Source organism: Empidonax traillii, unplaced genomic scaffold, assembly GCF_003031625.1.
Source record: "Empidonax traillii isolate 1590-97213 ecotype Southwest subspecies unplaced genomic scaffold, ASM303162v1 scaffold1115:size468604, whole genome shotgun sequence".
Taxonomy (NCBI): Eukaryota; Metazoa; Chordata; class Aves; order Passeriformes; family Tyrannidae; genus Empidonax; species Empidonax traillii.
In genome coordinates, this window is record NW_020956308.1 from 188,607 (window position 1) to 204,502 (window position 15,896).

Genomic DNA, 15,896 nt, shown 5'->3' on the forward strand with positions numbered 1-15,896 from the left:
ATACCAGTGTGATAACTAGAATTGGTCAAAACTAACTTAAGATCTTTAGCAGTGAAACTTTGACATTTAGGGTTGTGACTGACGTCAAGAGAGAATGTTAACTTCTCATGACAGCAATTCTGATAAAATATTTGTTTTTTTAAATGGTCATTTTAAAGTAGCAACATTTTATCTAAAATGTCACCTCTTTGTGATATTTGTTTTATAAATTACATTTTTAAATCCACTTTTCCTCTAGAACGTTGTCCTTATTGCTATATCAAGGCCACCAAAATATCGGGAGGTAATTAGGTAATAGCAATGGTAGGAAAATGGAATAAAATAACAAATGTATACAAATGCTGAGGGAAATGTAAGAAGACAATCTTGAAGCTTTGCAAGTGAGAATTTTAGATGGAATTTTATTTTTTTATATAAGTTTCTACCAAAGAAATACTTTTGAAGTTGTGGAGCTTTCAAAAGTGTCAGGAGTATGACAGAAGAGCAGTTTTCAATACATAATTGGGAGCTGGCTCGATACGTGACACCACAGAGTGGGCTGAATCTGGATTTCATTCTGAGATGACTCTGTGCTGTCTCCCAGAATCAGAAGGTGAATTCATGATGGCCAAGCTTCAGAAGGTCTGCAGCTGGTGAAATCACATCATGGTCTGTTTCTCACGGGCCAGGCTGTGGAAAGTTCAGTCGCTAGAACTGCAGAAATACATTTGGGCTCCTTGAACCTGTAGCGAAATCAAAAGCATTCAGCTCACATAATTTCCAAGAAATCCAGTAAGGAATTGAAAAAAAAAAAAAAAAGCCAGTTGTTTTGACATAGCCAGTTGTAGCCTACCAGTTAATCCATTCAGTGCAAAGCTCTTGTGTAGAATAACTGGAGAAGACAGCAGGTCCCAACAGCCATCCAGCTGCACAAACCTCTCTTGCTCTCCCTCCTCAGTAAAATTAATAGAATATTGCTACAGGGAGGTCTTTGGTTACTACACTGCACAGAGCAGTACAAGAACCTATAGAAAATCAACAAGAATTTGTATTTGTTGTTAGATCCAACTTTTCAATGACTTTTTTGTTTACAAAACAGTCTGCCCGGTTCACCATCGCAGAGATAACAAGGGTAGTTCTTCTCTCAAAAGCTTGTAATTGCCCACCAAAAAGCAGTTGGAAGCTTTGAATAGAATCTGTTCTCTGTATGAAACAGATTTGTTTCCCCTTTACCCACACATAATTAGTAATGGTATTGGGAATTGGTTGGGTTTTGTCCACAAGCAGATGCTTTTGAGCTACCTGATTTTCAGTATTTAGCTGTAGCACTCATAATGTCCTTGGAGTCCAGCACCTGTTGTCTCTCATTGTCACTGAGAAATGACTTTGTTTTTTAAAGTGCCAAAGAAAGATGAGGGGCTTGTTTGTCTTTCAAATAGTGGCAAGGAGCTCATGCTGTAGGGTTTTTTAGTCGTAACTAGTGACATCTGTTGAAGACTTTATATCTGTATTAGTCTAACTTTTATGATTACCTAACAGTTTTAATTTCATGCTTAGCGACCTGATTGTCCATATCAAAGGGTAATTTACAATGCCCCTGGCAAGTGCCTGACTCAGCAGAATCTAGGGTACTCACAGTTAATTTATTTGACCCTTAAAAGAATTGTGGTGCTGCACATATATCTTTTCTATATCAATGTTGCCATCTGATTCAACAGCAGTATTTCTACTCTATAGCATGTTGTTCGTATCTTAAAGCCTTGAAAAGTGGCAAAACTGCAGATGGACAGAGGTGTAAGTTTCCTGCCTGCTTTGTAAGAGAGAAGCCTGTGAAATTCCCCGAAAAAACACCTCCAATTTATTTTCCACACCCTTTTCACCCCATTTTGATTTTGCGTTAGGGAAATTAGATACAAAAAATTTTGAGACAGAGCAATACTTGCCCGCACTTTATAAAGAAGCCATCAGAGGATAATATTCTTGTTCATATTGTTTTCATCACTCTTATGATTGCTTCATTTAGTGCTACATCTTTTTCAGTGCCTGTGTTGCTGCACTAATAACATCAGCATGTTGCAGTCACTGCTCCTTCAAAGACTAGTATTAATTGAAGCAATTTATTCTACCAGAGCTGAAGATGGCCTATTTATACTTTTATATAATGAATATTAACAGGTTACATTTGTCTTGTCATGTCCTCTCAGCTCCTTTTTCTGCTAAGAGTGGATTTGCTGCCCCAGACATGCTTTGCCCAGGCTCAGCACAGCACAACCTGAGTGTTTCTGTGTTGCATGAGAGGTCAGAGATGCTCACCAGCCATCACAATATGGAAAGAGGAGCAACTCTGAACTGGTATCCTTGCTCCTCCATTACTTGCCAGCAAAATAATCTCTCACTCTGCCAAATAATGGAGCAGCATCTTATTTCAGCAGAGAAGATGATATTCATAATTTGTGTCCTTTGACATAACATTTTAAATGATGTATATGCAATATGAAGTATATGGTGCTGATCCATTCCCAGGGGGTATAAGAAGTCTTACACTGTGTCAAAAAACCCTGTAGGGTTGCAGAAAACTGCTGTTTCTCCATGAAACTCCTCAATCAGGGTACTGCAGAAAGCAATGTACACAAATATATGTGCTAGAATACCTTGTCTTCCTTATTAGTAGTAGTATAAGGCATAATGTGTCTAATCTTCATTTATGTTGTAGAGCTCTACTGTATGTAAAATAGTTTGCTTTTAATAGTATGGCCATTGCAATTAACTGGATTGATCTTTGGCTAATGAAAAACATAAGGGGAGACAGATCCTCTCACATCAGAATATTTGGTGTTCTCTGCAATGAAGAGCCGTAAAAGTTGTGGAGCAAGATACTGCTGAGTTAGGATAGCTAGGGTCAAAATTGTGAATTGCAGTGAACAGCAGAATTTGTAGAGCAAGAGCTGAGTAAATACACAGGGTTTTAGAGTATTAATGCTGAAATACCTCTACCAAAGCCTCTGCGTGCAGTCCTCCTAAACTGTCAGTTCTGAGATAGTTATTGTAGTTTTTCCCTTCTAGGTTTTCCCTATCTATTATATAGGACTTATTGTAAATGACGTAGAGAAAACTCTATATCCTAGACTCTGGTACTCTATGGATGATAATGGTTAAATACTGTAGGTGATCTTACATGGCAAAACCATGTTTCTGATAATAATTTGTATTTTGTTTTAAGGCAATGTAATTTTTATCATTTTTCTTTGGCTTTGAGCTGTTGGAATGATTTTGAAATTTTTATTCCAATTTGTGCAAATTTTCTTCTTGTTTCTATGGAAATTCTTGCTGAGGTACATTTTATTTGCACAACTGGAGATTTGTTTTCTTAAATTTCAAATCAGAATTTTGTGGGATTATCTGTGTGGTAGCGACTCAGTTACTGCTACTCTTCTCTCTTAATTGTGAGCCAGTTCCCTTACGTGGTTTGAAGGGCATTATGCTACTTCAAGGGCAGACTTTATGTGGCATCCCAATCCCAGACATTTGCCATTTATCTCGCTGGCTCCTCAGGCAAGCAGTGGTGTATATCTGTTTCCTTAGATATGTCAGTTCAGGTCAATTGCTCTTTCCTACTCAAATCCCTCCTTCAGCGTTCTTGAACTTTCTTTATTTTCTATTCTAGGTCTATGCTCAATTAATTTTATATAAGTGTAACTCTCAGGATTCGGTGGTATTACGTAGGCTTCCCAAGTTAACGATCGTAGGCTGGGACCTTAAATTGCTCCTGTGCACTTTCTACATAATTTCTCCCTGGCTGAGCTCTAGGAACGGCTTCATTTCAGCAGTGGGGAATGGCTTTTTCTATTGAAGATGAAAATACCTGAGGTTTTCAAGTATTCAAGAATTATGACATTCTTCAAAAAGACTACACCAATATCTTTTGCCTCTGTGAAAAACTATAATAGACTTAAAGATGGTGATTAATCCACTCACCTGAGAAATGGCAAACTGATGAGATCACAGTTCAAACCCCAAACTTTGTGACTTGAAGTTGTTCCACATAGGACAAAAGTATCCTAATCACCTCTGGATGAGATCCAGCGTTATGTGAAACACTGACTCAGATCCGATACCTCTGGTGGATTCAGGAACCGTGAGAGCATTCTTTGATTTCCTTTATATAGGCACTTCCTCATATCCTGACTGCGCCAAGCCTTTCCCATGAAAAATTTTTTGTTTAGAAATACTGAAAAAATCTCTGCCCTTTTATCTGTCATTTCAGAGTCTGCATTGAGAATGAATAAACGTTTCTAGGAAACGGCTTGTATTTGATGTGAAAGGGTCTCCTTAGATTATTAGAAGTTAGCAGCAGTAGTTCTGTTGCCTTATATCTAGTTTTGTTTCTAATTTTTCTGTTTCTTAGTCATCATTATCTTAAGTATTCACAGTTGCATCTTTTGATGGTTTCTTATGAACTGAATCCTTCACCCCAGTAGTATTTGTCCTGTTCTCCCCTGGTTTTCTTCCAACATCCCTAAATCTTGTTCAGATAGATGCTAAACATGGTATTAAGATTATATATTCTTCTCAGGTGGGTTGTGACTGCTCTAGGTGCAGCCTTTGCCATGAGGCACGTGCAGTCCAAAACCACCCTGATACTTCTGCAGCTGCCCTTTTTTACAGGCTCACCGTCATTTGCAGCTCCCCCTGCACATTTTTTCAACATTATTTTCTGTGTTTATTTCTTCTGTTGAAGAATGTTTCCTATTTTTCTGTTCCATCAGTTTTCACTTCTAGTTATGCAAGATGCATGTTATTGTTTCATGTCTGAATTATTACCACTCCCATTTATTTTTCTCTCTGTACTAGTCTGATATATTTTTAACACTTCCTAGTTTTGAGATATCTTTGCATCTTAGACATTTTATTTTTATTAATTTCCTATTTCCTGTTCCAAAACATTAAAAAAGCTATTAAGAAGATCTTGATATTGCCTTGCTCTTGATCATTCTTCATTCTTGCTTAGAAGCTAGTCTGTAAATCATGTGATATTGTGCCTATTCCAGAAACAAAATCGAATTTTCCTATGTGAGGTTTCATAAGACCTTGTGTGAACTAAAACTGAAATGTAGATACAGGCATGCTGTGCTCTTCTCTTCAGCTACCTCTTAATTTTGTAGTACTATTGAAAAAGCAGTAAAGCTTTTCCAGAATGACTTGTTCATTTTTAGGTCTTACTGCCTTGTGCTCATCTTCCTGTGATTCGCTGGAGAAATTTCATTATCGTTGATATAGCACCATAAATTTGAAAAAAAAATTAAATTTACACTAAAATTGGAATAAATAGCATTCTTCTCCCTGAAGATCTTGCATTCTTAAAGACCCATTACAGCATCAACAGTCACATCTGTGTCCTTCACAGAAAACCAGAGTCCTTCTGTAGAAGCACCAGTGGTGTGGCAGCCCTTTCCTCTCCTCCATCTTTCTCACTTTATATTGGCTAATCATTGCCTTTAAAAAGCTTACTTTCTCAGGAGGTGGATGATGCATACTGTTTGCTGCGGGATCAGGAATGGGAGGTAATAAATAGCTTTCCGTGATCTCCTTGCTCTTCTCTGAACTTTTATCATGTAGATGCAATCTCTGTGTGTCCCTTTAATGGCAAAGCGAGCATCTTGACCATGGAACAGGGTGGGATAAAACTTTTCCAGTATCTTATCCTTAATAATAACTGCAAGATTATCCTTTGGAGTAGAAATGTTAGAATATTGCTAATAGTTATGTAGCCGGGATGAAAATAAATTGCATCAGTGTTTGGATTTGCCTGCTAGTATGAGAATTGATACCTTTTTATTTTCCTAATCCTGTTTTATACTACTGTGGATTACACAAATACGCAGTCCAAAAACATTTTTTAAAGATTTATTAATTTTTATCCGATATTTTAAATTAAAAGATGTTACTGCCTTCAAGGCAAGTCCAGTCATAAAAATAGAAATAATGTTTCAGGAATCCTATCAGTTCTTTAGGATGACACATAATCCGAAGTGTGAGTCCTACTAATACCTCGCTGTGTAGGACAGCAAATTCTGTAGATTACTGTTATACTGCATTTAGGAAGGAATAGTGGACATAAATGTTTTAAATGGACTTACATTTGGTTTAGAATTTAAATAAAATTCCTCTTATTCCTTAGAACTGCAACAGAGGAGTGCCCAATTTACTCCATTTATTTAATGGGCCACTGCCTTCTTTCATATTTCTCTTTTGTAAACATTGATTTTCTTGTTTATGTTTTGTTTGTGTAATTTTTTATTGTCATGTTCTTCAAATCTGCTTTTATAACGTGTTTCAGTAAGAGTTTAGCTATAACGCAAGACTGACAAAGGGAGTGAGGTACCAGTGTTATAAGAACATCATACTTGATATACACTGTGTTGAGTTCAAGGTTAAGAAACAGGTGGTCATTGAAGTGAAATCTGTTTCAACTCAACTTTAATCTAAAAGCATTATTAGATTGTGAGTGTCAGATGAATTTATTTAACTCCTTGCACAGAACAGCTTTCGTATTCACAGAAAATAACTCCGGCTCATAGAATGAGAACTGCCTGCCTTGCAATCTCTTCAATTCCCTGGTTTTTTTTGAGGTTTTTCAATTGTGAAGGTAGGAGTTCCCAAATTTAATTTTTTTGGAGAGTATAACCTTATCTCCAAAGGAGTCACCACACGGACGTTTTCAGGTTTTGGTAAAAAAGAAGATGTATGCTGTGCATAGACTGTAACCATTTAAAACATTACCATACATCTGCTGATAGTTATATTTTTTTATTTTTTATGAGAATCGCATTTTCTCTGAAAAGTAGATTATGTTTAGGATGATGTCATACTTAACATTTTGTTAGATAGCAGTGACATGCATTATCTGGGCAGTAGCTACTGTGTCATAAACTATAGTGTAGATGATCACATTCGATACTGTGATAAAAACATCAAATATTTTTTGATAATGTCAGTTTTCAACTGTATTTACTATTAGCTTGGGATAATTTGCATCCCAGTTTGTTTGGGCCTGAGAGAGACATTTGCCACAGTCTAATGGTATGAGTGTTTACAACAGAGTTAGAAAATCTAAATTCAAGTTCGTGATTCAATGAATTTGTAATTATTGTGTAACAGAGTCGCATGAACACGCAGACTTTGCAGACAAACAGATGTGTAACAAATAACTGAGTTTATCACTGGTTCATTTCCTAAAGGAAGTGGCACACAGCCTCTCAGTCTAATTGATCAGGTTCACAGGAGGTAGTGAATCTTGCACATCAGAGTTTAATTCATGCAGCTTTGATTTATTTGAGCAGGATTGTCTGCCTCATTATGCTGATGAGGGTTCTCACACTTCCATGGCGTTGTTTCTGATATTCTCTGGTGTGCGTTTGCCATGACACCGCAATATGATTTCCCCTGGGGATCTAATCACTCAAGTAAATGTTGGGCAGCCAACAGCTACATAATTAACAAAGTCATGAAATTGCTTTTTAGAATTTGACTTCTGTTTTATCAAAGGGAACTCAGGAGCCCTAAACTTACACTGACATTCTTTGGAGGTACTGACACAAACCAATACCTTTCAGGACAAAGGTCTTGAACAGGAGGTTCAACAGATATATTTTGGATGATGTCCTTTATCATTTGATGTTCCCAGGTTGTCTAACCATGTAAATTTTTTTGCCTATGTTTTGAGTAAGTATGTTTGTTTCATTCTACATTTCTTGTGGCGGGTTAAAATATTAAAATTGTGACTCTCTCTCCAAGCCTTTCCTTGCAGTTCTGGTTGAAAATGCAGTAAATATTGATAAGGATCAGAAGCGTGTCTGGAGTCAGAATTTTCCAAAAAAATTACCTTTTTGTCTGAATTCTACATTTGTTTCCACTGTGTAGTCTTTTTTGGGTGATTTAGCTTCTGATGTATGGCTAGAACTATGGATTTCCCAGCAACAGGGCTGTTTCAGAAAGAGAAGCTAGGAGGGTTTAAGTTGAAAATCTTTCCTAGAGTAGCTGATTTCAAAACTTGAACTCACATAACCCAGTAACTTGAGAATCAAAAAATTCCCACCCAGACTGCCATTCAATACATGTTCCGGAGACCACTGATAGTTTTTAAAACACATCCTGCAACTGCTGATTCTGCAAGTAGTTGTTTGCCATAATCAGATGTAAAAGCCCTTTATCTACTATCACCTGATGGCTGTGCTATAACCTTTGGCTTCAGACTTCTGGTAGGAGCTCAGTATGTATTTTCACCAAGAATGAAACTCTAATGGCCTTAACAGCAGTACTCATTGTGTGTAACAGTGCTGGAAATTAGTTTCTTAGGCGCTGATCTTGACAGGTCAGCTGTCACAAATTGATAGACATATCTGTAAATACATCAGTCCTATAAACAAAATTGTGTCTGCGAGAAGTGGAGGCTAAAATTGGCACAGTTCTGAACACGTGAAAGGTTCCAAAGCACAAGGATGCACAGAAAAAAAATCCCTTCTGGAAATGGTTTTCCTTATGTTCCATCTATGAATTTTATCTGCATAGTTTGCTTTTTAGAGACTGAAAAGTTTGTGCCTGTATAGAGAACACTATAGAGTTCTGTTCTGAAGTGACATTTGCTCCTTGTCTTTGCACTTACCCCTGCTGCATAAAAGAGGAATCTTTGTGTTGCTCCCTTTGAACAAAAGGAATAAGTTTACAGTTTTGCACTGGCATGTCTCCAGTATTTTTTGGAATTCTTGGAGTTAGTGCAAAATGTGAAACACAGGGTATGCAACAAGTTTTACGTTTCCCATTTTTTAATAAATATTTATTCATCACTTGTTGATTTTGCAAGCCATTTTGGCCAAAAAATCTTAATCATATACTTACCGCCTAGGTCTACTGGAGAAGGTTAAACAGTGAACTTTCTTTACAGATTTGAGACACAATATATACCACACACACACCTATACTAGTCTTTGAAGTCGATGAACCACATTGATTTATGTCAAATGACAAATACGTCCATTTGGTTTGGCAATAGCAAGAGTAAGAAACAAATGGAAATATTTCAGAGCAAGCATCTAAATTCAAATTCAGAAGATACCATGGCTACAGGTCTTTATCTACCTGTTTTGCTGCAGACACTTTTATGTGTAGAAGCTCATCTGTCACTCCAAACTGTCATCACAGGGGAGAGTTTTCAATCTGAAATACTTTAGCTTTCAGGTGTGCCATTAGAAAGCTGAATATTATTCATTCATTCACCTCCTCCATCCTCCAGGTCATCTGGATAAAAGGAGGTGTACTTTAATTCTTTCCTCTCCAATGTCTCAACTTTCAAGATTTAATGACTATGGAATAATTTTCATCAGTTGTGATAGTTCCTGAATATTCACTGAATGTCTCGTTCTTTTTCTAGTTCCCTGTTTATCAGTTTAGTGCAAAAAAAAACAAAAATAAAACTGTGCAGATCACTTCCATCACATTTTATTTGTTGACTTGATTTGTGAGGCTTTAGGATAAAACTGAAGTCATAGAAATAAATCATGTAAGACATCTAGCCATAGGCATTTTCAGTGAAATAAGTTCTTTCCAAGAAGGTTTTGACTTGTTACATGAAAATTAGCTTCTGGGAGGAGGAATCCATATTTCACAGATCTTGGACTGTGTTTAATTTCTACAGGGCATGCCTTCAGCTAACAACACTGCTTCTACATACGCGAGCATAGTATTGGTGTTTAAGAGTAGAGCTGGAAAAAAAGAAGAAACAGTTTCTACTCGATACTATTTATGACTCTTCTGAACAAAATGACACTCTGGATTCTTGTTTGAAGGCAAAAAGAGTGTCTGACTGCTGCTGCTGCTCAAGAGCATATATAGTTTCAACAATCCAAAGGTCACTTAAGATTGACTTTTCTACTGAACCTGTTCGATTGAGTTGGACTGCATTTCTCTTCCGAAAATGCAGTAAAATTTATTTTTAAAATTACACATTTAATTTAAAAATAAAATATTTAGATGTAATATTCCAGAGAGATATTCTGAAATTATGCATCCAGGTCTATCTGGCAGATGCATGAAGTAGTGGTAGGTATGAGATACTTGTTTATCAGAGCCTGGGACCTCAACAGGCTGCTACTGTTTTAGAGATGAGTTAGAAGTAAGAACAAGAGAAAATAGGACTTAGGATCTGAAGAAAGTCTGAAAGAGGAGACAATTTGACACCATAGAACCTATGTCAAGAATTTATTACTATAGGTGAGCACACACGTTGTGCAGCAGGAAAAATGGTCAGTCTTCGATAAATAGTGGGGAATTATTTGAAAATAGGCAGGAATCCTAGCAGAGAGGGAAATCTGGGATAGTGAAACCACAGATAATCCTCAGAACTGTCAGGCAATATAAACTTACTGAAGAGAAATGTCTTATCAGAGTGATCTAAGGGAAATAATATGACAAATGCCACAGATAACAGAGCGGTTACATTGTGCACATCGATGAAAATACATTCAGGCAAGGTACTTGTTTATGTCTATCCTCTGAATCTCACTAATTCTGATTCTGCATTAAAAAAACCCACACATCTCTCAACTTCTCTATATCAGTTCTGGATTTGGTCAAACTACCATTAAATGTTTATGTAAATGCTGAAAGATTTCTGCTTACCAGGCCTTCGGACTCATTGCACTTTTTGTTCTAGTTGGCAACGTGGGACTCTGAGAAAGGACTGAATGGCAGCCTGCAGGAGAGACGTCTGGGCAATGACTTACAAGGAGTGACACTCAAAGTGGTGACTGTCTTGGTACGATGCTCTTTGAAGGATCTTTCTTTAAGGAAACAAAATGCTCAAAATAAAAAGGAGCCGACTGGGTATTTTGGGCACTTCCCGCAGTGTTTTTGCCTATCATTTTCAGTTCTGTATTTTTGGATGATCAGTTACATAAGCATGGAAGATAGATGATGGCCTTTTATTATTCTATGTGAAGCTGTGCGCTGTCAGAGATACAGAGCATTTGTTTGTTTGCTTGTGCTGTTTTTCTGCATTGTAATTCCTACCGGGCACAGAACCAGCACAGGGCCTGAGTGCACAGGGGTGCATTCCAGATATTGTGCTTTAACTTGGATAGGCAATTTTCAGCATTTCATGGATTTTAAGATCAGATGGGCCAATTATGATAATCTAATCTTGGCTCTTGTACACTGCAGGCTGTAAAATTTAATCAAGTGTTTCCTCCATCAAGCTCATAAATTCCCATTGAGATAAACTATATCTTTTAGAAAGGTGACATCTTTCCAAAGAAATCATTATGCTTTTGGGACTACTGTCTCTTAGACTCTGAGTGGTAGAAGAGCTCCTGTCAGCCAAGTGCTACATTAGGGGCAAATTAGGGCATAAATGCATTCCTGCCTGAAATATTGTAGTCTGCAGATTGCAGAATGTGATGTCTTTCTGTGGCTTTTAATTATCTTTTTCCAAATCGTGGCATAAATAGGCAGTACCACATAAGATCATTAAGGCACTCCCTCCAGCCCCCAGTTTACTTTTCTCTATTTATGCTGCAGCTGATGGGGGAGGTGAGCAGACAGCGTGAGTACCAGGGTGCAAAGGCAGCCAACTGTGGCGGCTGTGCTGCTGACAGCCCTGGCATTCCCCTGCAGGACAGCAGGACACCCATGCCCAGCAGAAAACATACCCCAAAATGCTGCATTTCTTTGTTCCCACAACATACTTATAAGTTTAAATATTCTAGAAACTATTACCCAAGAAGGTTATTCTTTGAATTTTCAGAAATTTTATTGATCAATAAGTGCAGTGTTTTTAGTGCTTGTTTCAGTATGTCTCCTGGATAAAAGATTAGGCATTGTACAGAAAAGATGGCTTTCTAAATTTAATATGGTCTGAGATACATGGGCAGTAGTAATCTTCCTATCTAGGACTCACGTGCTGAACTTAATATCTGTATTCTAGACAGCTACTTAGGACACTAAGTTAGGTCTATGTGCCCCCTCTATAACCAATGAGAAGAGGCAGGTATTTTAGAGAGGAACTAATCCTGTGTACACCAGGAAGCTGCTAGAGGAGGTCGAGTTGTCTTCTGGGGTCTCTGCCTCTTCTCAAGAACTATGGAAAACCCAGGGCCATGGATAGGGCTCAGGTGCTGAGGCAGTGGTGTCTGGTTGGGATGCTTCACAGTATCTCACGTTGCCTACAGTTTTTGCACTCAGAAGGTTATGAGTGTCTCAAAATCCGTGCCAAGTTGTTCAGAATTGACTCAGGAAACATCCTTTTGCTAAGAGGAGCAAATTAAAATCTTGTTTCAAGTATCAGTTAAGATATTTTTTTGTTCTCAGGAAGAACCTTTTGTGATGGTGGCAGAGAACATACTTGGGCAGCCAAAACGATATAAAGGATTTTCCATTGATGTCCTGGATGCACTTGCCAAGAATCTAGGCTTCAAGTATGAGATATATCAAGCTCCTGATGGCAAATATGGACAGCAGCTCCAAAACAGCTCATGGAATGGCATGATTGGAGAACTCATTAACAAGGTACACAGGGAAAAAGCTGCACTATGAGAAAAAAAAAAAAGGAAAATGAAAAAGAAAAAAATATTACTCTCTGGAGTAGGGTGTCAAAGCTTTGTAAAGGGGTTTAAATATTCTCCTTTCCCCATTTCAAATTACAAGAGAATGAATTAGGATGAAAGCATCAGTGCAGAATGCTTCTGAGCTGTGGATGGTTTAAGTGTGATATAAACTGCAACTTAAGACCCTATATACAGGATAGGAACTAAAGAGTCTCTTGTTTTATTTGCTCCCAACTGCTCTCAACATAAATTATATCAGTGTAAATTTGTGTGTTTACATAGCTATAAGAAGAGAGGGCATGCTTGTGTGTGAGGGAATGACTACAGAAAATGAAGAAAAAATAGGGTATTCTCCTTCAAATATGAATTTCTATTGTTTTAATTTTTCTTTATGTCTCTGCTTCTTGTTTGTAGATAGGACTTTATTTCTGTCACTTTGTCTGACTCCAGCACAGGAAAAGTGTTGGGACTAGTAGTCCCTATTTGAGACTAGGTCACCCTAGTAATAGGGGACCAGCATTTGAACTAACTCAAGATTATTAATTCATTTAAAACAGAGAGGACCAAATTTCTTTTCTTAACTACAGTCTTGCAAATCCAGAAGTAAGTTAACTGTACTCCGTTTAAGTAGATGGGAAAAGTTTGTAGTTTAGAATCTCTCAGAAAATTGAATTAGAGTATATTTTGGTAATGTTCTCGCTATCTGACATGGGACACATATTAATCAAGAAGAAGAATCAAAGGAATTAATATTCCATGTTGCTGCTCTCTGTAGAAAAGGTTACTCTTCTGCAGTGGAGTTATTACTGAAAATGAAAACTTTCTCATTATCTAGTAAGTAGGTGGCTCAGTATCTGGAAAGTAGATGTTTAGAAAGAAATAGAAGCAATTAAAGCAATAGCCAATGTGTATGATAAGGGGAGGCTCTTGGTTGGTGCTAGGAAACAAAGAATTTTTACCTTATTTTGCATTGACATAAGCTGTTTGATTTTCATTGATTTAAAAATGAGTTAAGGAATCCTGTTAAATTTCTTTGGAAATTGCTTTCTTTGAGGCAATAAAGTGTCTATTATGGTATATTTTAAAAGGCATTTCTGCTACCAGTTGTTCCATTGACTCCAAAGGATTTTAAAGCAGACCTCCCTCATCTAATATTTGTTTTACTTTCCCAACAAAATTAGAGATAAGGAACAGAATGTACATTCTGTTTTTTTGAAAAAGAGCTTTTCTTATTAAGATGGAAAAACATTGAAAATCTAACTGCAGCTCTTCAAAAGCTTTGGGAATCTTATTTATTAATTTCTTTTTTTCCTCCATCAAGTTTGCATACTCTTATAGGACCATCTACAAGTAAAACCTAAATGTTGAAGTCAAAGCAGTTTCAAGAACTAGGTTGCTTTTGATGCCTTCTTCCTGTTACTACTTTTTGCAATCACTTTATGCATTTTAAAAAACAAACAAAATCTTCTCCCCAGTTGTCATATAAAGTCTCTTCATGAATATGGAAAGCTGGCAATTCTGCAGGGAGAAAAACAAACACTAGCTCTTTGCACCTTGCTACCAGATACACAAGCTAAATAAATGGTGTTTCTTTATTGCTTGCAGTGCACCAGGTTAATATGATTTGGAGTTTTAGGCCTTCTCTGGAAAACAAGTGGAGGATAAAGGTTAAATAGGTTGCACTTCCAGAGAGTTTAAGAGTAGCTTGACAGGTTACGTTTCGCTACTCTGCTTCAGACCAGGTTCAGAATTGTTCAGGTGCAATTTACTAATGCCTAAATTGTGCAACAGAGTCTGGTTTTATTTTTAGAGTATTTATATAAATACACCTAAATGTTTTAAGTTATAGAATGAAATAGCAAGTGTCTCCTTAAGGCTCACGCTGGCCAAAATGGTGGTGAAAGGAAGAGCTCTGACCTGTTGCGCTTGTCTCGCAGAGAGCAGACCTGGCCATCTCAGCCATCACCATAACACCCGAACGAGAGAGCGTTGTGGACTTCAGCAAGCGCTACATGGACTATTCTGTGGGGATCTTAATCAAAAAACCTGAAGAGAAAATCAACATCTTCTCTCTCTTTGCTCCTTTCGACTTCGCGGTGTGGGCCTGCATCGCCGCAGCCATCCCTATAGTCGGCGTCTTGATCTTCGTCCTGAACCGGATCCAGGCAGTCAGGGCACAGAACGCTTCCCAGCCCAGCCCTTCTGTGTCCTCCACCCTCCACAGTGCCATCTGGGTTGTGTATGGAGCCTTTGTTCAGCAAGGTACTTACCCTCCTATAGATGCCACTGAAAGACCATCAGAAATGGTCTGCCTTGGGTAAAGCAGGGCAGGACATGTCAGTCCTGGCCAGAGTGGGCTAAAGATGAAAGAGAAGGCTTGTATTGGGTGGTAATATGTTTTACTACCCTAGCTGATTGAAAGTGGGAAGAGGTAGGTAAGATTGGGGGGGTTATTTCTTTTTAATGGCTTTTTTGCCTCTCAGTAATTCCACAAAAAGCACTAGCAGACTAGCAGGCTTTTTCTCTTTGGGAAAATTGTTACACTAGAAATAAACTACAGAGCTGCTTGGTACAGAATTAAAACACTTCTTCAGCTCCAAATCTAGCACTTTTTCTAATTGCTTGAATTTCATTTATAAATATAAGTAGAAATTTATATACTTTTGAACTCATGTGAGACAATTCAACTCTTGGTTCTTTGAATTGAATATGAAAATGATTTGTGGTCTTGCAACTACCCTCAGGAATCTTTAGGCATAGGACTAAACCTACTGAATTCAGGAGGATTGTTACCATAAACAAAGTTACTTCTGAAACTAATTGCTTGCAAAATCTGCCCACACAGTTTTTGTGCCATATCTATGTTAGTTCTATTCTTGAAAAGACAGGTCTTGTTGAATGCTGATATGTGGGTAAGTTGTTAACTTTTTTCTATATTTTTGTTGTTGTTGTTGTGATTGCAAGCTTATAAAGCTTCAATTGGAAAATCCATCCTATTGCTATGAAACTTGGTCCCTCATCTCATTAAGGTGGCATCCCTGATGGGTTTAAGTGCAGTAAGATATAATCAGCACAAATGTATGCTGAATTGACTAGCACCAGCTCTATGGGAAAGTTTAGTCTCCAGTGATGTTCGGGCATAACTGTGCTTGAAGACTGCTGGAAAAAAATCTTCACATTAGTTGAAATCTCGTAAAGAGTAACAAGTAATAACACTAATGCTTCAGTCTTTGCAGGTTTAAATACAGCAAAGATAGCACACAAAACATTGGGCAGCTCTGTGGGTTTTTTCCCCCCAGTTTTAAAATGATAATTGAAAAC

The 15,896-nt window shown here is 37.6% G+C and overlaps 1 protein-coding gene across 1 annotated transcript in view; it reads left to right on the forward strand.

Annotated features, from left to right (window-relative positions):
* Positions 1 to 15,896, forward strand: part of LOC114068709 (glutamate receptor ionotropic, delta-1) — a 248,750-nt gene that overhangs the window by 177,416 nt on the left and 55,438 nt on the right. Inside the window, exons 7-9 of the mRNA XM_027905054.1 lie at positions 10,688 to 10,789; positions 12,340 to 12,537; positions 14,513 to 14,837. Coding sequence (XP_027760855.1) covers positions 10,688 to 10,789; positions 12,340 to 12,537; positions 14,513 to 14,837 — 625 coding nt within the window. The remainder of the gene's footprint in view (positions 1 to 10,687; positions 10,790 to 12,339; positions 12,538 to 14,512; positions 14,838 to 15,896) is intronic.